At 39.0% G+C, this 26040-nt stretch overlaps 1 protein-coding gene across 1 annotated transcript; it reads left to right on the forward strand.

Annotated features, from left to right (window-relative positions):
- The first annotated feature begins 21069 nt into the window (after positions 1-21069).
- TPBG (trophoblast glycoprotein) lies at positions 21070-24451 on the forward strand. The gene is made up of 2 exons (XM_049653937.1): positions 21070-21281; positions 21869-24451. Exon 2 carries the CDS (start codon positions 22208-22210, stop codon positions 23465-23467), a length of 1260 nt encoding a protein of 419 aa, XP_049509894.1. The 5' UTR covers positions 21070-21281; positions 21869-22207; the 3' UTR covers positions 23468-24451.
- Positions 24452-26040: the final 1589 nt, after the last annotated feature.

The raw sequence follows: 26040 nt of genomic DNA on the forward strand, positions 1-26040 counted from the left end.
CGCATAGCAGTTGCCAAAGTTGGATCTTTAGACCTTTCTCCATCCTTTGTTTCCACTATGTTACACTTTGTTAGTTCTTCTACATTCTACTTTTTGACTTTGCTGATTTATTCTTCCTCTGTTCTTTTTTACATATTGGGCTAATTTGAATTTTCTTCTTCCTTTAAATGTCTTCTCTGGGTGACCTCAATGACTATGTCCTCAACAATCATCCCAACTCAAATTCCAGTCTTCCTTTCTCCTGGACTTCAGTTTCATCTCTACTTATGGGCACCACAAACTAGAAATATCTAAATCAACCACATTATCTTTCATTCAAAGCCTTTCAGTCCCTCTGCATTACCTCACTCATTCTAAAACGTACTTTATATAAACATACAAGCCTGAGGATGGGTAAAAATGTCTTTTTTTAAACATCTTTTTCATTTATTCCTGCATTTAATCGGTCACTCTATCCTGTGTATTCTAATTTTTAAATTTAAAACATTTTCTATTTATCTCCATGACCATTTCTGCTGCTGTAACTCAGACCTGCATCCTATCTCATTTCTTTTGAGGTTAAGTGCCATGTATTTTACTTTATTGTATTCGCTACAATACAATTCCCGAGCCCAGTTTTGGGCATCAGACACTTGTTAAGTGAATAGATGAAGATCTACCTAACACTTATATTTCATGAAGATTACTCTACTGTCTAATACTAATACAGCACTTGTTGTTCAGCAGACATTACTCTAAGTGTGTTAGCTGTATTGCCCTATTTCATATTTACAAATTTCTTTTGAAGTAGGTACAATTATTATTCTCCTTTTATAGATGGAGAGACAGACATAGAGAAGTGAACTGACTTCAAGTTTATGCAGCTAATAAATGACAGAGCTGGATTAGACCACAATTTGGTTTTAAATCCATGCTCTCAAATCATTGTACTTCCTTACACTTCCTTTTGCTCTGCTTCTGTGTATTACGCTGAGGTCCTAATTATTTTTCCATTATAGCTATGAGAATACAATAGTTACTCAAGTTACAAACTTACAGATACATATCTGGAAGTAAATTAATAATCTCAGCTTCCTCCAACTCCTCAACTAATCCTAGAGCAATTGAGAATCAAATCAGTTCAGAGATTAAAGGGAAACTTGAGATTAAAGTACTGTCCACTGGCCCAACAACAAGTAGAGATGCAAACAACTAGCATGGTTCATATAACCCAAAGCCAAATTAGACCTCAGCGGCTTTATCTGCACCTCTTGGTGAATATTAGCCCTGTCATGTTGGACAACAGGTAGCATTGGGTTGGAAAGATAAGACTATGAGGCAAGACAAAACATAGTATGGAGCTGTCATTTAGGACAAAGTGAGTAGATGCGCTAGAGAGGGCACGTACAAGACAGGTCCACATGGAGGAATGGATTAATGTCAATAAATGTAAAGGAGTCAAAAATACAAAGACACTGAGAGCCAAGGTGGGTCATAGGTGAAAGAGGAGCAAAGAGCAGACAGCAGGAGAGAATGTGTGCCAGAGACGAGCGGGCCTTTGAAATGAGGGTAAAGTCACTTCAGATGTCTTACACTCTGTGGTGGATTTTTGAACTGAACATCAGAAGACTTGCTTATGATTTTATTCTACCATCAATCAGGGGTGACCCTATAAAAGCAATGAACTGTCTGGAACTCACTTCTCTTGTATGTAAAATCAAATTTCAACAAGGTTATCTCTGATAGTTACATAGTTACAAAATCTACTATCCTTTACACAATGGTCTTAACAATTTTTGATCATGGACTCTTACTAGCAAAGAAATCTGAGTAAGTACCCCCATTTAGGAAAGTGCTAGAAGGACAAATTCGTAAATTATTTATAAATGCACTAACTTGTACAAGCACTACTTTATTAATTTACTAACATTAAGTATGTTAGGAAACACAAAAATAGAAACATAGTAAGTTTAAACAACACAGTTAAATGTCTTGTCAATTGTGATGTATCATACAATCATTAACTAGTATCTCAAGGCACAGTATACAAATAGGGTGAGGTTTACCATTATAATGGATATAAATGCCTATTTTAAATAGCCCTAGACAATTTTTATTTTTGGCCCACTTCTTGTTAGATCTTATTAGATTTTCATTATTTTATATCGCAGTTTGGTTGACAACAAACTCCTTCTTGGTTTTAGAGAAGTGTCAACAATGTCAGTTTCTTGTTCACTCGCTCTTCCATATCAGCATTATCTTCATTATGAAGTTTCTTTGAAGGAATCTTTTAAAAACATGTTTCCATTATGTAAGCATTGTTCTTTTAACTAGACAACATTACATAAATCCATTTCACCTGACGTTTTGGATTGCCTCAATAGCAGCCCCTGTGTGAAGGACTAAGTGCAGGTCATTTTCTTGGGAGGTAATATTCAGAAGCATGAGGGTACAGTGATACACAGGGTGTGCTATGAAGCACATTGCTGCTGTGGGCTCAATCCCAATAGTGACCTCTCAGAAGCCATGTTGGACATACCTCAGAATCATCCTTTCCCTGGATGATGAGGGCATTTATCCGCCAACTTTCATCCCCCATTGGTTGATGGTTTTCGCCAGTGGCTTTAACTCCCCTTCGCTTTTGGGTTACACTTGTTTTGGGCAGAGAAAACTCCAAACTCCCATGGTGCTGGAGAATCAGACAGCGAGGAGAGATGCTGGTGCTAGAGATGGAAGGTTTTCAGCGTGATGCAAACTGTTTGCTGCACCTTAGGTGAATTAGGTGGGCCCAGCAAGTATGGGGCATGGTGTCTACAGTGTCTGCTACACCTGATGATGGTGAGGATTAGGATTAAGGTTAGGATCAGTGAACCACGATAAACTGAGGCAAAGAAAGGATTGGCATCTACCTCTCCCCTTCTTTCCTCAGGATATATTGAGTTCCATATTTTGGCAATTTGCTTATTAAACAGTAATAATCAAGTATATTTTTTTTCATATTTTTAGACAAAATATGTAAGTGGAGGCCCTAATATTTTCTTTCCACATTTTGAAGGTCATTTCGTATATCTCTTAGGGGCCTGCCTCTGATTTATGATCAGCTTCCTAGACTGGGTGACCCAAGTGCCAGCCAGGCTCCTTAAGCTGCTGAGATGCGCCTTCTGAGAAGGTTGCTTCAGTCCGGGAAGGCATGCCGGCTGTTGCAGATACTGGCAACTTTTATGTCTCTAACGCACAATTGTGGACTTCCGCTAGCAGCGCACCAGCATACTCTCCAAGGACAAGTGCTGGAATACCATGGAAGCCTCTGGAGGGCGCTAAAATATCAGAGTCCTCTTACAGGAAGTACTTAAGTGTGCGGCTGCCTATTCAAGAAAATGAACTAGAAGAAGGAAGAAAACGACATCTATCTGCATATAAGCTGATCTATAGAACACGTTTAATTATCGTATCATCGATGTTTGCAATCGTGGTGGAGCCAACATTTTCTGTAAACATAGCTTTGGCATTATCACAATTCTATACATGAAGTTAAACAAATTAATTGGACAATTTGACGTTCGAATGACATTGATTCGGTAACTCTTATTTGCTAAATATCTGTAAAAAGTAGTGTGAGTTATAAAAAGATGAGTAAAAGTCAGTGTCTTACCTGCAATACAGTAGGGGAATAAGCATTGTATATAGGTAACCATAAAGCAAGGTGGAAATAGACAAACTGCAAGAAAAATACCAAGGGCTGCAAAAATTCTAAGATAAAAACATTATTTCTGTGCCAAGCAATTTATTATTTCTTTTGATAACAGCTAAGCTCAGTCCAAATTCCATGCCTTGGAAATTTCTTTATACATGATCCACTTGTGAGCCCACCAGCTAAAGTTTAATAATAAGCAGCCTTGGGATTAGAAAAGACAGAGAAGTCTGAGATGGGTTTTTAACTAAGTGATAACTGCCATAGGCTCTAAAATTGTCCTTAAGAGACAAAGCAGAATACTTATCTGGTTCCTAATTATATAAAAAAATCTAATGTTTTGTGGTCTGTTTTTAAGACATAAGCTTTTAGGAATACAAAAGCAAACAATGGAAAAAAATTGTGCAATATTTGTACTGACAATACGTTGTTGCAGTTTTCTTGAGCATGAAAATATTTTCTCAATATTTTCTCATCATAAAATGGAACCTGATATGTTAGGTGTATTTTTTTCTTAGCTAGAAATCAATTTATAATGAGATTATACACATGAAAAAAATTTATAACAGATATCTTAATAGAAAATCAAGTTTAGTAAAGCTATTCAGAATTGTAATAAATAATATTTCATGCTCAAGTAACTAGGAGTTCTATACTTTTCATATTAGGTACAACTTGAGATCTAATAAGTACATTTTTCCATTCTTTCCAAAGATGAAAAAAATGTTATAATGAATTGCTTACGATAAAATATATTTGTCACATTGGCTATATGGAGCATATATTTGGCAACTTCTTATTTATTTATTATTAGTATTTAAACATATTGAAATATAGTTGACATACAATGTTATATTAGTTTTAGGTGTACAACATAGTGATTTGACAATTCTATACATTATTCAATGCTCACTAGGATAAGTGTAGTCACCATAAAATGTTATTACAATATTATTGATTATATTCCCTAGCTGTACTTTTCATCCGTGTGATGTATTTATTTTACAACTGGAAGTTTGTACTTCTTAATCTCTTTCACCCATTTCACCCATCCCCCCAAGCCTTCTCTGTTTGTTCTCTGTATTTATGATTCTGTCTATCTTTGTTGTAAGTGAAATCATATGGTGTTTGTCTTTCTCTGTCTGGCTTATTGCACTTCACATAGGACCCTCTAGATCCATCCATATTGTTGCAAATGTCAAGATCTCATTCTTTTTAATGACAGAGTAATATACCATTATATACATATACACACCACATCTTCTTTATCCATTCATCTATTCATGATCACTTGGGTTGCTTCCCAATTTTGGCTGTTGTAAATAAAGCTGCAATAAACATAGGGGTGCAAAACTTTTTGAATTTGTGTTTTCGTTTTCCTTGAGTAAATACCCAATAGTGAAATCACTAGATTATAGGTTATTTCTATTTTTAAATTTTTGGGAACGCTCCAACTGTTTTCCACAGTGGTTACACCTATTTATATTCCCACCAACAGTGCATGAAGTTTCCCATATCCTCCACGTTCTCACCGACACTTATTTCTTTCCTTTTTGATACTAGCCATTCTGACTGGTGTGAGGTGGTATCTCACTGTAGTTTTGATTTGCATTTCCCTGATGATTAGTGATGTTGAGCATCTTTTCATGTGTCTGCTGGCCATCTGTATGTATTTTTTGAAAAAATGTCTACTCAAGTCCCCTGCTCATTTTTTAAAAATTTTTTTTAACGTTTTATTTATTTTTGAGACAGAGAGAGACAGAGCATGAATGGGGGAGGGGCAGAGAGAGAGGGAGACACAGAATCCAAAGCAGGCTCCAGGCTCTGAGCCATCAGCCCAGAGCCCGACGCGGGGCTTGAACTCACGGACCTCGAGATCATGACCTGAGCTGAAGTCGGAACGCTTAACCGACTAAGCCACCCAGGCGCCCCTCCCCTGCTCATTTTCAAATCGGATTGTGCATGTGTGTGTATGTGTGTTTGTGAGTTGTTGTATCCACTCTTTATATGTTTTAGGTATTAACTCTTCTTTTAATGTTTATTTATTTTTAAGAGAGAGAGAGAGACATACTGCCAGTTGGGGAGGGGCAGAGAGAGAGGGAGAATCCAAAGCAGACTCCAGGCTTTGAGAGCTGTCAGCATAGAACCTGACATGGGGCTCCAACTTATGGACTACGAAATCATGACTTGAGCCAAAGTCGGATGCTTAACTGACTGAGCCACCCTGGCGACCCTAGATATTAACTCTTTATCGAATATGTCATTTGCAAATATCTTCTTCATTCAGTAAGTTGCCTTTTTGTTTTGTAGATGCCTTCCTTTGCTATGCAAAATCTTTTTAGTTTGGCATAGTCCCGATAGTTTAATTTGCTTTTATTTCCTTTGCCTGAGGACACAGATCTGCACATATGTTGCTAAGGCCGATGTCCAAAAGATTACTGCCTGCTTTCTTTTAGGAGTTTTATGGTTTCGGGTCTCACACTTAGGTCCTTAATCCATTTTGAGTTTATTTGTGTATGGTGTAAGAAAGTGGTTCAGTTTCATTCTTTTGCATGTAGCCGTCCAGTTTTTGCAACATCATTTATTGAAGAAACCATCTTTTCCCCATTGTATACTCTTGCCTCCTTTGTCATAGATTAATTGACCATATATGCATGGGTTTATTTCCATCCTGTTCATTGATTTAAGCATCTATTTTTGTGCCAGTACTATACTTTTTTGATTACTATAGCTTTGTAGTTTATCTTGAAATCTGGCATCGTGGTACCTCCAGCTTTGTTCTTTCTCAAGATTGTTTTGGCTATTTAGATAACTCTTTAAAAACATTTCAGTCACTACTCCAAATTAGTATTTATGGGGTGCCTGGGTGGCTCAGTCAGTTGAGTGTCTGACTTTGGCTCAGGTCATGATCTCACAGTTCATGAGTTTGGCACCCACATGGGCTCAGTGCTGTCAAAGCAGAGCCTGCTGCAGATCCTCTGACCTCTCTCTCTCTGCCCCCACTGCTTGCATACTCTCTTTCAAAAATAAATAAATAAAACAAAAAAGTAATGTTATACCAAATTAATATATTTATATTATTTTATGTGAGCTTGATAAGCTTTGTTGAAATTTCAAAACTTCTCATAACACCAAGCTGCTGAAGTACCAAGCTAAATTCTGTTGTTTGATGCAGTGAATATGAATCTATATCATGAAAAGTGTATTATTTTTTAACTTTTTTTTTTAAGACAGGGTGACTCATCTGTTTTTCTTTAAGAAGGAGAGTAAAAGAAAAGTCAGTTCCCATTAAAAGTACTAGAATATATAAGGCACTTGGGTGGCTCAGTCAGTTAAGTGTCCAACTTCAGCTCAGGTCATGATCTCACGCTCCTTGAGTTCAAACCCCGCGTTGGGCTCTGTGCTGACAGCTCAGAGCCTGAAGCCTGCTTCAAATTCTGTGTCTCCCTCTCTCTCTGCCCCTTCCCCTCTCATGCTCTGTCAATCTCTCTCTCTCTCTCAAAAATAAACATTAAAAAAAATGAAAAAAATAGTGCTATAATTTCTAAACTATTTTTCTGGAAGTTACAAATTATTCTAAAATCCTATTAGCTAAGAAGGTATCAGATTGATGATTTAAGTATTTCAAATTGCACTAGGATTAAAGTAGATGATTGAGACTCTTAGGTTGTAATCTGTCCATCCATCCACATCCATCCATCCATCCATCCATTCATCCATATAGTCCTTCAATAGGTGCTTTCCTTGGCAGTGAGTATACAAAAAAAAAAAAAAAAAAAAAAAAAAAGGACTACAGTCTGACATAGAAGTTAATGATGTAAACAAATAATTATCATACATGAGGTATCATAACTTGCATGGGTAGTACGTAGATTAGAACAGTGCTATGAGGCCAAAACATTTCAAGAAGAAGGTGATGTTAAGATGAGTATCAGAGAATGAACATGAGTTTACAGGCAGGTGAAGAAAGTATCTGAGTGGAAAGTCCTCTGAGTTGTGTTGAATATTCAAAATCAGAAGGAAAGAAAAAATATAGCATGTTTAGGGAACCACAAACTTATTGGTATTTTGGGAGAATGGGCTATAAGGAATTGTTTGAGGAAAGGGGTGTGAGGGGCTATGAATGTTACATTAAAGGGTCTGGACCTTATTGTGGAGGTGATGAGGTATTATTAAGGCTTTGAGCAGAGAATGAATTGCTCAGAATTTTGCCTTTAAAAAGATCTCACCAGTGACAGTATGGAAGATGAATTAGAAAAAGGAGGAACTGGAGGTACTGGGTTTTGTACACATATTTCTGTTCTTCATATAGAATGTGTTCTGTCCTTCCATATCAGCCTATATTCATGTGAAGTTCTTTAATCTGGGAGATGTAAAGTTTAATACTTTTAAACAGCTCTCTCAGGACTTTCTTAATTATGGTCATTATTATGTTTAAAACTCATTTGTCCGGATTTTTTTAATTCAAAAATTTTGGTTATTAGTTTTAACAGTTTTATTGAGATATAATTTACATATAATTCATTCATTTAAAGTATACAAGTCAACAGTTTTTTAGTATATTCCCAGTTATGCAACCATTACCATAATCAATTTTAGAACATTTCTATCAGCCCCAGAAGAATCCATGTCCATTAGTAGATACTCCCTATTTTATCCACTACCAATTCCAGCACAGGGCAACCAGTAATTTACTTTCTGTGTCTACAAATTTGCCTATTCTTGATATTTCCTGTAAATGGAGTTATACAAAATGTGGCCTATTTTGACTGGCTTTTTTCATATACCATGTTTTCAAGATTCATTCATGTTATAGCATGTATTAGTACTTCATTCCTTTTTATTGGCAAATAACATACCATTGTATGAATATACCATATTCGTTTATCCATCCATCCATCAATTGATGGACCTTTGGGACAATGTCCAAACACTGTTCAAACAATGTCCAAAGAGTGGAAACAGTTTTTGGCTGGTATGAATAATGCTATGAACATTCATTTACAAGTTTTGGTGTGGACATATGTTTTCATTTCTCTTGGATATATACATAAAGGTGTGACTGTTGAGTCATATGGTAACCTTTTATTTAACATTTTAGGGAGTTGCCAAACTATTTTCCTTTTTTTTAAATATGAAATTTATTGTCAAATTGGTTTCCATACAACACCCAGTGCTCATCCCAAAAGGTGCCCTCCTCAATGCCCATCACCCACTTTCCCCTCTCTCCCACCCCCCATCAACCCTCAGTTTATTCTCAGTTTTTAAGAGTCTCTTATGGTTTGCCTCCCTCCCTAACTTTTTTTTTCCTTCCCCTCCCCCATGGGTTTCTGTTAAGTTTCTCAGAATCCACATAAGAGTGAAGATATATGGTATCTGCCTTTCTCTGTATGGCTTATTTCATTTAGCATAACACTCTCCAGTTCCATCCACATTGCTACAAAAGGCCATATTTCATTCTTTCTCATTGCCAAGTAGTATTCCATTGTGTATATAAATCACAATGTCTTTATCCATTCATCAGTTGATGGACATTTAGGCTCTTTCCATAATTTGGCTATTGTTGAAAGTGCCACTATAAACATTGGGGTACAAGTTCCCCTATGCATCAGCACTCCTGTATCCCTTGGGTAAATTCCTAGCAGTGCTATTGCTGGGTCATAGGGTAGATCTATTTTTAACTTTTTGAGGAACTTCCACACTGTTTTCCAGAGCAGCTGCACCAGTTTGCATTCCTACCAACAGTGCAAGAGGGTTCCCGTTTCTCCACATCCTTACCAACATCTATAGTCTCCTGATTTGTTCATTTTGGCCACTCTGACTGGGGTGAGATGATATCTCAGTGTGGTTTTGATCTGTATTTCCCTGATGAGGAGTGATGTTGAGCATCTTTTCATGTGCCTGTTGGCCATCTGGATGTCTTCTTTATAGAAGTGTCTATTCATGTTTTCTGCCCATTTCTTTACTGGATTATTTGTTTTTCGGGTGTGGAGTTTGGTGAGTTCTTTATAGATTTTGGATACTAGCCCTTTGTCTGGTATGTCATTTGCAAATATCTTTTCCCATTCCGTTGTTTGCCTTTTAGTTTTGTTGATTATTTCCTTTGTAGTGCAGAAGCTTTTTATTTTCATGAGGTCCCAGTAGTTCATTTTTGCTTTCAATTCCCTTGCCTTTGGGGATGTGTCAAGTAAGAAATTGCTGCGGCTGAGGTCAGAGAGGCTTTTCCCTACTTTCCTCTCTAGGGTTTTGGTGGTTTCCTGTCTCACATTCAGCTCCTTTATCCATTTTGAGTTTATTTTTGTGAATGGTGTAAGAAAGTGGTCTAGTTTCATTCTTCTGCATGTTGCTGTCCAGTTCTCCCAGCACCATTTGTTAAAGAGACTGTCTTTTTTTTCCATTGGATATTCTTTCCTGTTTTTGGTCAAATATTAGTTGACCATATATTTGCAGGTCCATTTTTGGGTTTTCCATCCTGCCCATTGATCTATGTGTCTGTTTTTATGCCAATGCCATACTGTCCTAATGACTATAGCTTTGTAATATAGCTTGAAATCTGGAATCGTGATGTCTCAACAAGATACTACTTGGAAATCAAATACAACAGTACATTTAAAGAATTATTCACCATAATCAAGTGGGATTCATTCCTGGGTGGCAGGGCTGGTTCAATATTCACAGATCAATCAACGTGATACACCACAATAATAAAAGAAAGGATAAGAACCATATGATCCTGTCAATAGATGCAGAAAAACTATTTGACAAAATACACCATGAATTTTTGATAAAAAGCCTCAACAAAGTAAGGATAGATGGAATATACCTCAACATCATAAAAGCCATATATGAAAGACCTACAGCTAATATCATCCTCAATGGGGAAACCTGAGAGCCTTTCCCCTAACACCAAGAAAAAGACAAAGATGCCCACTTTCATCACTACTATTTAACATAGTACTGGAAATCTCAGCTTCAGCAATCAGACAACAAAAAGAAATAAAAGGCATCCAAATTGGCAATGAAGAAGTCAAACTTTCACTATATACAGGCAACATAATACTCTATTTAGAAAACCTGAAAGACTCCACCAAAAAATTGCTAGAGATAATACATGAATTCAGCAAAGTTGCAGAATATAAAATCAATGTGCAGAAATCTGTTGCATTCCTATACACCAATAATGAAGCAGCAGAAAAAGAAATAAAGGAATTGATTCCATTTGCAATTGCACCAAAAACAATAAGATACTTAGGAATAAACCTAACTAAAGAGGTAAAAGATCTGTATTCTGAAAACTATAGAACACTTAATTCAAGAAATCAAAGAAGACATAGGAAATGGAAAAGCATTTCATGCTCATGAATTGGAAGAACAAACATTGTTAAAATGTCCATACTACCCAAAGCAATCTACACACGTACACATTTAATGAAATTCCTATCAAAATACCACGATCATTTTTCACAGAGCTCGAATAAATAACCCTAAAATTTGTATGGAAACACAAAAGACCCCAAATGACCAAAGCAATTCTGAAACAGTAATATAGGATTGTTTAAATAAATTATGTCACATCAGTTTGTGGTAGACTGCAAAATAGCCACATTTCTTCAGATTTTCCTCTATCCAAGCCCTTTGCTCCATCATTTTGCTGTGCTCTCCCAGTGTGGGTGGGGTGTAATTCTCTACTGTTTGGCCTTACTTAGCATGCGATTTGCTTTGGTTGATAGTATGTTGACAGATGTGATACAGGCAGTATTTTTAAAGGGACTTACCTGTTTTAGGTAAGTGCTTCTATAGTTATTAAAAGAAGAACATGCCTAGGCTGTTCTGTTTATCTTAGGAGGAAGGTAGTAGCCATTTGGAGAACTGTGTTCAAATAAGGTGTCCCAGTCAGGCCCAGCCTAGAATAGAGAACACCAGTCAATTTCTAGAAGCACAACTAAATCCAGATTAGCAGTGCTTGCCAACCAAATCCAACCCAGATTATCCAATCCTGCAGATGCATACACTATACATACAAAGAATTATTGTTTCAAGCCACTGAGTTCTGAGATGGTATATTACACAGCAATAGATAGTTGATACACTATGTAATCGATACCATCTACCCAGAAAAGAGTTCATTATTATATTAATAAGCAATAGTCTCTGAAATTTATTTTACAGTTCAATTAAGTGCAGAAAAATGTAAAGCATCCCATCATTTGTGAAAATAAATTTGCATACATATGCATAAGATATGACTAGAAGGATACACAAGAAAAGCTGATAAAAGTTGGTTGTGGAAAGGTTAGCTGGATAGTTGAGGGACAGGAGGAGTGGAAAGAGACTTTTCCCTTGTATACCTTTTTGTCATTTTTAAAATTTCAGCTGTTTAAATGGATTATGTACATTAAAAAATAAGTTAAATTATTTTTTAAAACTCAGGCTATTCCTGGTGCTTCAAATTCTTCCAGCAAGTAATAGAGCAGAAAAAATATCTGAAATCAGTTCGATTTTTCTTTCTTTACAAATGCCAATTTTTTTTTGCTTAGGTGATTACTGGATTCTTTACTTCTCCCTTAAATCGTGAGTATCAGCATCTGTCTAGGTGCACAACTCTAGTTTATTATTATTTCTTGGTAGTTGGAATATATGTGTGAAGAACTCTTAACTGAAACTCAATCACATGAAAACAAACAACCCAATGTAGAAAATGGGCAAATGAATTGATCAGACACTTCATGAAAGAAGAAATACCAGTGGCAAATAAGAGCATTAAAAAGGTGCTCAACATCACTGACCAATTAAAAGTAAAATGAGATACTACTACACACTTTTTAGAATATCTAAAATTAAAAAGTCTAAAACCATGTTAAGTATGTGTTGGAAAGATGTGGACCAACTGGAACTCTTCTTCACTGCTGGTGGTGATGTAAACTAGTATAAACATTTTGGAAACCAGTTTGGCAATTCCTGGCAAAGTTAAAATGCATCTACCATATGACCTAATGATTCCATCTCTTGTTATTTACGCAAGAGAAATGATAGCATATGTCCACACAAAGACTTGAACACGGTTGTTCATCAGAGCTTTATATGTGATAGCCCCCAACTGAAAACAGACTGAATATCCATCAGTAGGTAAAGGGATAAACAAAATATCATATACCTGTACCATGGAATACTATTCAGTTAAAAGAAAGAGAATAAATTATTGATACTCATAACAACATTGATGAATCTCAAATTAAGAATGCTGAGCGAAAGAAGCCAGATAAAAAAGAACACATACTATATAATTCCATTTAAATAAAATTCTAGAAAATTCAAACTCATTTATAGTGACAAGAGTGAAATCAGTGGTTGCCTGGGGATAGGTTTGTATGGAGATGACATGTAGATGGAGGGATTATTAAGTCATGAGGAAACTTTTGAGGGTGATAAATATGTTCATTTTCTTGACTGTAATAATGGTTTCAAAGGTGTATACAGAAGTCAAAACTTACTAAGTTATACGCTTTAATTATATGCAAAAGAAACTTGAAAAAGAAACCAAGTGTTAGGATTTGTAAAGCTGAGCAATAACTACACAGGTTTCTATTACACTATGTGTTTTCTGGATTTAATAACAAAACATTTACATTCAATTAAAAAAGAAAACTAGATTTCCCACACTTCAGATAGCTTACTTAATAAACTAGTGGAAACAATAAGTTTTCATGAAAACAGGGCCCTTGTCTGTTTTATTCACCATTGTATCTCAGTTCTCAGCACAGTGCCTAGAAGCACTCATCATACACTCCAAAATCATTTATTTAATAAATTATGAATAAATTCAGCTTATTCATAACTACTGGTTATTTTCTTATTTTAAAGAAGCTTCTAGTTCCTTATGGTAAAGCTTGGAAGTTATGGGACAATTTTAGAGTGATTGCCCATACTGTGGAGAGTAGTTGATGAGATTGTCAGAAATTCTTATCTATCTATTTATCTATCTATCTACCTATCTATAATCTGTCTAATCACAAATCCTATATATATATATATGTATTCAGGCAGGTTGTACAACAAAGTCCTATTGGTTGCCTACAGGTGGCGTTCTGCTTGATTATTGAACATTTATTAGTGTCTGCAACCTACTGATTATAAACTATTTTTAATGTCATGCCTTTGCAAATGTCATCACATCAATATTCTTGGGTTCAAGCACTCCTGATGCTACACATACTTCCAACAGGTTTTTGTTCAAGTTCTGTATAGGCATCCTTTGGCATGCACTCTGCACCTAACTCCTTTACCATCATTCACACTGCTCAGGCCAAATGATTTGACACTGGTTTGATTTTGTCCCCCTAGTTAAACTCTAACTTCCATTTTTTTTCACTGCCAAGTGATGTGATAAATCCCAATTCCAAAATAGACTAATATATTTAGTCCCCTCTTCCTGAGCTTTTATATGGGATTCTAAACTAAATCTGGTACATGTTCACTTATTGACTTCAAATATTTCAAAGAGTTTTGGCAGGCAACTTATTAACCTATGAACTTTAGCTCACTGAATAAGACTTATAAAATACATTAGAAATACAAAATACTTGGGTCCTGTATCCAAGTTTTGGCCCAAGTCTGTGTGCTGAACTTCTGCCATGGACATGCAATAGATCGCCTGTCAATGTGCCAGGGTTAGAAATTTTTTAAAGGAAAATTTCTGGCTTTGGAGGTGGCTCTGTTTGGAAGACAAAGTGAGTACCACAAAAAAAGGCACATTAATAAACATTTATTGAACTGTATTAAATTTAATTGAAATTAATTGCATTTGGATGGTGGCTACAATTGCAACGGCTCCCATTTCTTGGCTGAATTCGTTTTGGTTTAGAACTCAGTTTGAGCAAGGACTAGAGAAGTGGAAAATCTTCAATGTCACCTTCAAAGTTGAATTACTTTACATTAGAAAAAGAGTATTAGGTAATATTGCTGATTTAAATGTTTATCATAATTTCCTTTGGAAAAAAATAATTTCAACCAAATTAGTCAGATTTTTCTTCACATAAAGTTCACTATTCTAGCCTTTACGTATGTCTCAACTTCTTACAGTCAAATTTGACTCTTCAACCTAGAATTATTAGAATTTCCCCCGGACATCATTGAAAATGCAAAAATTATCTATGATTTTATAAGTTTTAGAATTATAAATGTCTCCCCTCCATACTGAATAAGTCACTACAGTGTATAGATTCTAGCTCTTAAATATCTGTTTTCAACCCTTTTGAAACTAGTGTTTCCTTTTTAAAATGAATATTTTATAAAACCTCCTCAGTACATAAAATTAACCTTCACACATACATTTTATTATTAACTATAATATAAAGGAGTTACAAAAGAATAATTATATATTACATAACATTAATAACATATAAATATTTGGGCATAACTGTATTAGAAGACGCAGTGCTGTGGTAATATACTTCCACCTATTTATAAACAGGCTAGTATTTAAGAGAAAGTAGACCAATATTCAAATAAATAGTGAAAATATTTTTCCTTTACATTAGATATTTTGAATATTTTTTAAAAACCATTTATTTTTATTTATTTTGAGAGTGAAAGACAGCACTAGCAGGGAAGGGCAGAACAAGAGAAGAGAGAATCCCAAGCAGGCTCTGGGCTGTCAGAGCAGAGCCTGATGGGGGTCTTGAACTCATGAGCAGATCATTACTTGAGCCAAAAGCAAGAGTTGAGGGGTGACTGGGTGGCTCGGTCAGTTAAGCGGCCGACTTTGGCTCACGTCATGATCTCCCAGTTTGTGAGTTCGAGCCCCGCATCAGGCTCTGTGCTGACAGCTCAGAGCCTGGAGCCTGCTTGGGATTCTGTGTCTCCTTCTCTCTCTGCCCCTCCCCCACTTGTGCTCTGTCTCTATCAAAAATAAACAAAATATTAAAACAAAAAATCAAGAGTCGGATGCTTAACTGACTGAGTCACCCAGGCACCCCTTTATTAGACATTTTGAAGAAAGATTCACTTTGGATGCAATAACTAAAAATGCAAACTGATACAGTTGGGTTGTATTGGTGATTCAAATAGCATGAGCAGCATAGCTGTCAGAAAAAAATTTTTGTAAAGTTCCAAACAAAACAATATATATTTTCCTTTCAATAAATACTGTAGCTGCATTCCTGGAAAATTCAGTGTATATTAAAACCATACTATAAGTATTTGCAGTTTAAATGTAAGATGGAGTTGTTTCTAGGATGATTATAATCTGGTTTTTCATCTACAAGAATGGCTAGAGGGATATTTGATATATATGTGGGAAGCAGAATAATTTTTCATTGTGTATTACTGCCCTCTAATTACAGGAGTTCTAATATCCCTGGCATCTATGTGCTAAATGTCAATCACTGGGACAACCAGAAAATGACTCCACAAATATCCAAAATGCCCACCAGGGGCAGTGTCACCCTGTTGAGAACCACTGGTCTATACAATCTGTTCCTGCCTTGCCAATCTTTCACAGCCACTTTGGTTCTGCAACAACTAAACACTTGGACCTCCTACCTTCTCTCCCTACCCTCAGTCTTCTCTGCTTGTATTTCACCCTTCTGACAGATAGCAAAAGTATCTTTCTAAAATGCATGTCTGATCATGTCATTTCATAGCTGAATATGGTCAGAGGCTCCCCAGCACTATAGAATGAAGTCAAACTTTTTAGAATGGAGGGCAGCAATCTGTTCGCATGATATTTCAAATTTTTACCACTCTCTTGAATGTGTGTTGTGGTCTTCCCCATGTAGTCTCTAGAACTGAACAACTTCTCTCTTTCCACCCAGTTGGCCATCTTTGGTCTGGTGAGTTCTTCCTAATAATTCAAAATGCAACTCAAGTATTGCTTCCCCACTGAAGCCCTCTCCAGTCAGCTCCCCACTCTACCCCTGACCCAGGCGCTTATCATGTTCTACAACTATTAGTCTGTCTCTACCACTAGACTGTGAATTTAATCTGACGGCAGCAATTTTTATGCTATCTACCTTTGTGTCCCAAGAACATCAAGAGGGTGGAGGCCATATGGTAAGGTCTTAAAAAGTTAAACACGTTTAAAATTGAATGATCTTGTAATGTTAACTATTTGGAGTTCTGCAGATTACCATGTAATCATTTTTATTTACCTTTCAATATTTTCTCACCCCTGAAGAATCACATATTTGCACCCAGTTTAATCTTTCCATCTATTACAGCTTTTTATCTTGTTCATGTTCTTTCTTTAGTATTTCTTTAAACTCCGATAAATTTTGAAACATCTTAGTTATATTTTCCTTTTACTAGCTCAACCCCTCCACTATACTGACTCATGAAAAAAATATGTCCTTTTTGACCCAACCCTGGTTTATATTTTATTTAAGTAAAGTTAAATAAGTTAACTTTACTTATTTAATTTACTTTACTTAATTTTTATTTAATTTACTTCTTTATATATCTAAGAAGCCCATTTCTTTCTAAAAGAATTCGAAATCAGCTCTTGATTGCTCAAGAAACCATCAGCTCATTGTTCCTTTCATCAACAATTTTTAAAAATTGTTTTCTCTGTGAGTGGATACATATGACCTCAGGTTGACTGTTGTGGTTTTAAGTGTTGTTTCATGGTTTTATGACATTAGCGCTTGATGTTATTCACCAATACTTGATTTTGTTTTATATTTTTCAGATTTGAAAGTGTTTATCAATTTCTTTGATAATTTAAGGCAGAGACCAAAATTTAATAGTTTTACATAATGTTGATGTTTGTCCATGTTGGACTGCTTGGCTTCCCTCTGCTGGTTTTCATGAGAGTGGCCATAATCAGTCACCGCCCCCCCCCGCCCTTTTTTTAATATTACATTATTCTTTGCCTTCCTAGGACTTAACAGCAATATTTCAATAATTTACTAATGACTTTCCTTTGGGTCATTAGAAGAAAAATGGTTCCTGTAGAAACAATTTAAATAAATGATAGTGCAGAGACATTTTCCTGGAGGCTACAAAGTGACCTATTGAAATACACTAAATTGTTCTTCTCCATTAGGACATTCAGATCCTCCTTTTATTTCATTTTGGAATGAAAGAATAAACCGGGAACGAATATGCTCTGAGATCCTCTGTCCTGCTCTAGAGCATATAAATAGCATCTCACACAAAAAATTTCCAAGATGTCAGGAACAAGGCAAGTATGATAATTTAAGATAATTAAAATTCTTAAGATGAGCAAAATAGAATGGATTCTAGTAAGCTTTTCTCACTCAAAGGAAACTTCTTTAAAATGTAGTTACTGATCTAAATGTCTTTCAATAAGGCAATTAAAAAATGTGGTATAACAATTCAAACCATGGAATATTTTGCAGTCTTTAAAAAAGAAGAAAGCAAACCTATATGTATGGATATAGAATGATATACATGGTTGTCCTAAATTAGAAAAATTATGAATAATGCATATACTGTGATCCCATTCATATAAAAAATAGCAGAATCACAAGTGAAATATATACAAAGGAGAGGAGATTGGAAAGATACACATACCTCAAACTGCAGTCAATGTTGTGCATTGAAAGCTTTAGTTTCTATGTCTGTTTCTTCCACCAGGTTATGTGTTCCTTGGTTACCAGATCAAGTAAATGGATGCCCAGTTAGATTTTTTTTTAATGTTTTTTTTATTTTTGAGAGAGAGACAGTGTGAGCAGCAAAGAGACAGAGAGAAGGGGAGATACAGAATCTGAACCAGGCTCCAGGCTCTGAACTGTCAGCACAGAACCTGATGTGGGGCTCCAACCCACAAACCATGAGATTATGACCTGAGCCGAAGGGGGGTGCTCAACCAACTAAACCACCCAGGCGCCCCCCAGTTAACTTAGAATTTCAAGTGGAATGGATTTTTTTAAAGTACATCCCAAATATTACACAGGACATACTTAATACTAAAAAATTATTCATTATTTATCTGAAATTCAAATTTTTATTTTTTTATTTGTGAATTCTGGCATTTCTACTTTAAGGAGACCAGAAACCATGCATCCTTGTACTCCTATCATTAGCATATTTACAGATATATAGTGGTTGCACAATAAATCATGAGAGGGAGAATAAGGAGAGCACAATAATAAAGGCAATTTTGCTAAGTGTGTTACATACATTATCTCAATTCTAATGGAAATGCCTTAAAGTTTTCTTAGTGGTCATATTTTACAGATTAAGGAACAGAGGTATACAAAAGTCACACAGTAAATGGAGGAGCTAGAAATGACCCCAAGTTTCTGGGTCCTGATTCAGCAGCCATAACCAAGTGCCAGCTGCAGGGAGGAAAAGAGAGAAAAAAAGGGGAAAAAGAACCAGGGGCGAGGCTTTGATTTTGCCTAAGTGTAGCTGAGCAGGCCTACACAAAGTCTTTAACCTTGCTAGAGGTGGAATGTGGGATTGTAGGAGAGGCAGATAAATCTGGGCCTTGTCCCCATATCCACCACGCATTAGAACAAGTTACATAATTTATTTTTGCCTCAATTTTCTTGTCCGTACAACTGGAGTAAGAATACCTGAGTACTGACACGATGAATAAAGGAGATAATTTCTGTAAAGTGATCAGCACAGGGCTTGGCCAGTGAAAGAACACTAAGTCAATGCTAGTTATTCTTGGCCCAGAACCTCAGTTTTTTCATTTAAAAAACCCCCCAAAACAGAATAACAACATCAATAAAAAGACAGCGATATGAATAATATCAATATTGCCAAGCTGATTTGAGGATCAGATGAGAAATATATATTATCTCTCTAAATTCTAAAGTGCTTCTCTTTCTCCTCAACAGAGTACTTGCTCTTCAGATCAGAATCAGAATCAATGTCATGCCAGAACATTATTACAATGTTTCCCCTGAGTAATTCATTTTGTTTTTAAAATTATCATACAGTAAAATCAACTCTTTTCGGTATATAAAGTTTTATGAATTTTAAACCATGTACAGATTCGTGTAACCACTACCACAGTCCAGATACAGAACATGACTCTAGCTTTTGAGATTCTTTTTTCAAAGTATTTCACATTCTTGTTGCAAAACAGTTTTAAAAAGAAGAAAAAAAAAAGAATTTAGATAACTGTGAAGATACGAATTAACAAGACTGGCTTTTTGTACAAATCACTGCAGTCTCCAACACCTCTAGGCCTTGTCTGGGCCATTTTTGCTGTTGACTCTGCAGACTGTTTCCACCAAAGTAATCAGGAATCAGCTTGAGAATTGGGGCATTTCTTCCGGCTAAAGGCACATGTCACAGGCCCAAACTTCAGCATTCCCTATTTGTTCCTTTTTATATTATCTTCGAGATCTTAATTTTCCCAACTATTTCCTCTAATTGCCATTCTCTCTCTAAAATGAAGAAGCCTGGAATACCAGCACCTTCTCATCCCTTCAGGACAATTATTGGACAGAGTTATTCAGAGAGCAACGCTGGACCCCTCAGGACCCTAAACCTCTGGGATATAACAGATTCTCCAGGTAACAATCTATCCCTTTTCCATCCTCTCCACCTCCCCAGCCTGCCAGGCACTCCCACGGAGGACAGACATCTGGACCAAACTTCCGTCCTCCAAGGGCCGCCCACGTCCCATCCCCCATCTCGTGGGCTCTCCCATCTTAAGGGATTTGCACTGACACACCGCTACCACATCCGCTTTCTGGGTGACTCAAGTCATTGCTATTTGCCTTTTCTTTCTAGCATGCTTTGGCTGCTGTTTTCTTCCCTCTGCTTTTAATTTGGGGAGGAGAAAAGCTAATGAACCAAGAACGAATCTCCTCTCCACGAATCCTTTTCCCCCTTAAAGTTGGCTCTCAAGTTCCGTAACTATCCTAGAAGTGCGGGGGCGGGACAGGTGGGGATGCATTAATTACACCTAAACCTTAAATTGGCATGTAACGTTATCACTCGGGTGGGAAGACTTTCTGAAGCTCCCTTGCAGCTTGCTGGGCATTTTGCTGCTGCCGCTGTACATTTTCTGCTCATTTCTTAATGCTGCTGCTTCGTGTGCTTCTGTCACCCCTAAATCTATCTCTACGGCCCAAGATGCCCAAATCAGGGTGAATTCCACGAGATTCACCAGCGGTTTTCTTCCTGTCCAAGGTAAATACATTATGCAAAATGAGGAACCACCAAAGGATGCAGGCTAAGGGGGAGAGAAAGGGATTCCCTCACCTTTCCTGGCACATCCCTCGTTAATTTCCACCGGAAGGAGGCGCGCGGCCCAGATCCCCCCCAGTCTCCTTTCTTAAATCCCCCAACCGAGGGTTGCAAAGGTTGGCGCCGCGGCGGGAGAAGTCCCTCTAGCAGGCCTGGCTCTCCCCCGCCCCCAGGGTTGGTTTTTCCCAGCTGCGGAGGTTGGGCCAGGGGCAGGGGTGCGAGGAGAGTCGGCGCCCGCTGCGCGGAGCCGGGAAGTCGCCGCGACTCCGGTGAGACTCAGAGTTGTCTCCGGAGGTGACGGGCGCGGAGGTGAGCGGTGGGGAGCAAGCGGCGACGGCGAAAACGCGGAGGCTGCGCCGTGGCCCCTTACCATCTTTTGAAGGGATAGTAGCGTAGGTCCAGAGTCCCACCGCCGCTTTGTTCGCAGCCTCTCCCTAAGGTACTCTTTGGAGATGACTTGAACCCCCTCTGGGATCCGAGGGTCTGGCTGGGGCGGGGTGGGGGGGGGGGGAACGACAGCTGTTAGGTCCTCCATTTCCTGCTAATCCGGGAAGGTACCAAAAGAGATGAAAAGACTCCTGTAACCTGAAACTTCCCTCCGTTCCAAACCTGGACCGGGAGGTGAGGTTCGGGCGGGGGCGGAGACCCCGGAAGGCGGGTCGCCAGCCGAGGCGGTGGGGGACGGAGCTAGGAGAGAGTGAGAAGTTTGGTCAGGAAGACGCTGGGGATTAAGAAGTTAGACTTGGGGGACGAATCTGATCGGGAAAGAGAAGGGCGGGGGGCTGGAAGAGTGTATATATAGTGTGGGCCTGGGCAGAAGGAAGACTTTACGCTCGGTGTCTCGGGACGCGCGCCCCTCTCCCGGGGAAAGATGTGCGTGGGAGTGGGGGAGGCGAAGCCTGGATGGTGTTTCGGAGGGAGGTCCTGGGGACCGAGTGGGGACGACTTGGCTTGGGGAGTCCGGCTCCCGCACTCGGGGAGCTGCGGCCGCCGCCGCTCCTCACGCTTCTCTCCCGCCTGTCCCAGGTCCTGAAGCGGATCGAGCGCGAGGCGCCAACAAAAGAGGCAAGAGGGTGCCACCCGGGGGCGGCGGCAGGAAGAGGAGCGGGAGGAAGAGCGCGGAGCTGAACGTCCCGAGCCTCCGTGCGTACTTTTTGGAGGGAAGGGGCGGGGGAATCGGCCCCGGGAGGGGGACGCCGGGTGACGAGGGGTTTAGCCAAGTTCCGGCTGCGGCGTCCCTCCTCTGCTCCCACGAGAGGAAAGTTTTCTCCAGACGCTTCCGGCCGGCCGGCGCCCTCCGGACCAGCTCCCGAGCCTTCGGAGCGGGCGCCGTCCCAGCCCAGCTCCGGGGAAAGCCGCGCCGCGATGCCTGGGGGGTGCTCCCGGGGCCCCGCCGCCGGAGACGGGCGGCTGCGGCTGGCGCGGCTGGCGCTGGTCCTCCTGGGCTGGGTCTCTTCGTCCTCTCTCACTTCCTCGGCGCCCTCCACCTCCTCCGCGTCGTTCCTGGCCTCCGCGGTGTCCGCCCAGCCCCCGCTGCCGGGCCAATGCCCCCAGCTTTGCGAGTGCTCCGAGGCGGCGCGCACTGTCAAGTGCGTTAACCGCAACCTGACCGAGGTGCCCGCGGACCTGCCCCCCTACGTGCGCAACCTCTTCCTCACCGGCAATCAGCTGGCCGTGCTCCCCGCCGGCGCCTTCGCCCGCCGGCCGCCGCTGGCGGAGCTGGCCGCGCTCAACCTCAGCGGCAGCCGCCTGCAGGAGGTGCGCGCCGGCGCCTTCGAGCATCTGCCCAGCCTGCGGCAGCTCGACCTCAGCCACAACCCGCTGGCCCACCTCAGCCCCTTCACCTTCTCGGGCAGCAACGCCAGCTTCTCGGCCCCCAGCCCCCTGGTGGAACTGATGCTGAACCACATCGTGCCCCCTGAGGACTACCGGCAGAACCGGAGCTTCGAGGGTATGGTGGCGGCGTCCCTACGCGCCGGCCATGCGCTTCGCGGGCTCCAGCGCCTCGAACTGGCCAGCAACCACTTCCTCTTCTTGCCTCGGGACGTACTGGCCCACCTACCCGGCCTCAGGCACCTGGACCTGCGCAACAACTCGCTGGTGAGCCTAACTTACGTGTCCTTCCGCAACCTGACACACCTACAAAGCCTCCACCTGGAGGACAACGCCCTCAAGGTCCTTCACAACGGCACCCTGGCGGAGTTGCAGAGCCTGCCCCACGTCAGGGTCTTCCTGGACAACAATCCCTGGGTCTGCGACTGTCACATGGTGGACATGGTGGCCTGGCTCAAGGAGACAGAGGTAGTGCAGGGCAAAGCCAGGCTCGCCTGTGCATTCCCGGAAAAAATGAGGAATCGGGCCCTTTTGGAACTCAACAGCTCCCACCTGGAGTGTGACCCTATCCTCCCTCCATCCCTGCAGACTTCTTATGTCTTTCTAGGTATTGTTTTAGCCCTGATAGGTGCCATTTTCTTACTGGTTTTGTACTTGAACCGCAAGGGGATAAAAAAGTGGATGCATAACATCAGAGATGCCTGCAGGGATCACATGGAAGGGTATCACTACAGATATGAAATCAACGCGGACCCCAGGTTAACAAACCTCAGTTCTAATTCGGATGTCTGAGAAACATTCGAGGACAGCTATGCATGAGATGTAGACTTAAGCTTTATTCTGTCCTAAGCTTGCTCCACTTCCACTCTCCACTATGGACACCACTGACCTTGACTGAAAGCAGTGAAGGGAATTTGCTCCCTTGTCATGTGAAGTTTCTTGGTGTGTCCTGTTAATGTAAGACGATGAAAAGCTGTGCGTAGTGTTTTATCCTCTTCCTTTTCTTGGAACTCAACTCGTGTGGACGGATTTTTCAAGTTTCAGCATGAACATGGACTCCCGGCTGTCTGTTTCTCTTAGTACAGTTCGAGGGGTAGCCCGTGTACCCGTAACACGGATAGCATTCAACAAGAGCTGCCTCAACTTTTTTGAGAAAAATACTTTATTCATAAATATCAGTTTTATTCTCATGTACATAAATTGTGGAGAAAATAAATGCATTCCATAGACTGCCTGCAGATCTTAGCAAGCTCTTCAAAGTTAACTCCATAGTACACAGGAGCACCTGCATCCGAGAGCATGCTTACATTTTACTGTTCTACTTATTACAGAGAATAACTTGCAACTTCAGATAACTTCTTTGGCAAAGTAAATTACTTTTTTGGTTGCAGTTTATATGAAACTGAAGTTTTTTAATAAACTGCATTGAGACCCAACAGACTAAATTGTTAAGAAAAACTTCAATAAAGATTCTTAAAAGAACTACAGTTGTGTTCAAGTTTGCTATTTGAAATAAAAAGGAGTAGGAGTAATGTCTTCTATAAATAGATTTTGGGAATAGCTTTGAGATGGTGGATCCATTCAGGATTTAAACAGAGTTGAATATTCATGTGATAGACATCTCATGGTCCCAAAGTTAATGCTATTCATGAAGCAATTTTGTAAGAGTGTTATAAAGTTGGTAAGGTAAGAGGGAAGAGTTCTGCATCTTAAACAGCTCACAGTTTGGAGCTTTTTCTAGACTACGTTGTTAGAATGGAACAAAATTATTTGCTTAATAAAACTTTCTATATGAAATTGTTCTGTGGGTTTTTAGAGCAGACCAGGAAACATCTAACGCAAATAAATGTTTCCAAATGAAGTGTCTTAAAGAAACAGAATATCCTAAAATAAAAGACTTAAAAATGTAAATTAAAAAACATTTCCTAAGATCATAATGTAAATTGGAACTTAGATTTTCTTGAGAATATTTTTTAAAAAACATTTAAAATGGAATATACATGGTCAATAGTTTATCAGAGATCCTGCTTGTATGTTTAGAAAACTGTCATGATAGGCTATGAATTTGAGGCAATAACCACAGATAAATGTCTACGTCCATAAACAAGTGTCTCAACTAATCATAGGTTATGTTCAGTTCAGTATTTAAGAATTTGGGGATATTCCGATTTTGCCTAAGCTCTACATACACCTTTGTGAAGAATAAATCACATTTAAGAGTAAATGAAAGCAATTGGTTAATCAATTGACACTCTCAATAATAGACAAGATTTTCTTTTGCTCAGTTTGTTATGAGCCAATTAAACTTAAAAGTAAATTCCATTAATCTCCAAGCTATTATGTACAGTGACTTAAATTTAGTTATTACTTTACATACAGTGTAGGTAAACTTGTATCAGTAAGTCTCAGGGCCTTCTTTCTCTTTAAATTGATTATGTTTTACAGTGTATTATATTTGAAATAAAATTTCCATTTCCATATTTTTATAAATGAAATTGGAATGTAGAACTTTAGGTTCTAGTGGTCTTTGCCTATTTCTTCTCTGAGTTAAGCTGAGAAGTTTTCAAAATAGGGCTAAAGATTTATGAATCTGTTCCTTGTTTAGACTCTAGTTGGAATATGAAGTTTTAACTATATTAACTTTCATAAGGCTCATTTTATGAAATATTACAGTATTTATTACTTACAGGTTCTATTTCAGATCCTATAACTAATCACCCGAGAAAAGGTTAAATATACGGTACTAAATATTCCATTAAACATTTTAAGTGTTCACCAGGAATTCATAAACTGGCTGGCTGCCATTATTTCCTAGGAATGATGAAGATACTAGCCTGCCAAAAATAGTGAAAGCATCTAATAAATAAGGGCACACACACCATGTTAGAAGTAGACTACTGATGGACTTTCACTGGGAAGTCTGCTGCTACTGTGGAAAACAAATTGTAATACTTATAGTCTATTTAGAAGAATTATTTAGTCCTCATATAATAACCTGTTAAAAACTGAGCTGCATCTAAGATCCAGGGAAGCAGTAAATTCATTAGTTTTTCTCATCTACTCACTGAAGCAAGATCTGGAATAAAGTGAAGCTGTTTTCACTTTAGGTGGATGGCTTTTTTGAAGTTAACGATTTCTTGCTTCTTTTTCATCCCCTTGTTTCTTCCTTTGTGTGAACTTCCCAATTTGCTACTGCTCCCTTTTCTGTCACATCACTCCTTGCTATTCTCCAATACGTGGCAATAGAACATTCTTCTGACAAAAAATATTACTCTTTGGAAACAATTGCTATTGTGCAGTCATAATACTCGAAGTCTATAACTTCTAAGGTAGTCTGAGATAAATCCAATATGTATAAGTGAATA

This window comes from Panthera uncia (genome assembly GCF_023721935.1).
Source record: "Panthera uncia isolate 11264 chromosome B2 unlocalized genomic scaffold, Puncia_PCG_1.0 HiC_scaffold_24, whole genome shotgun sequence".
NCBI lineage: Eukaryota > Metazoa > Chordata > Mammalia > Carnivora > Felidae > Panthera > Panthera uncia.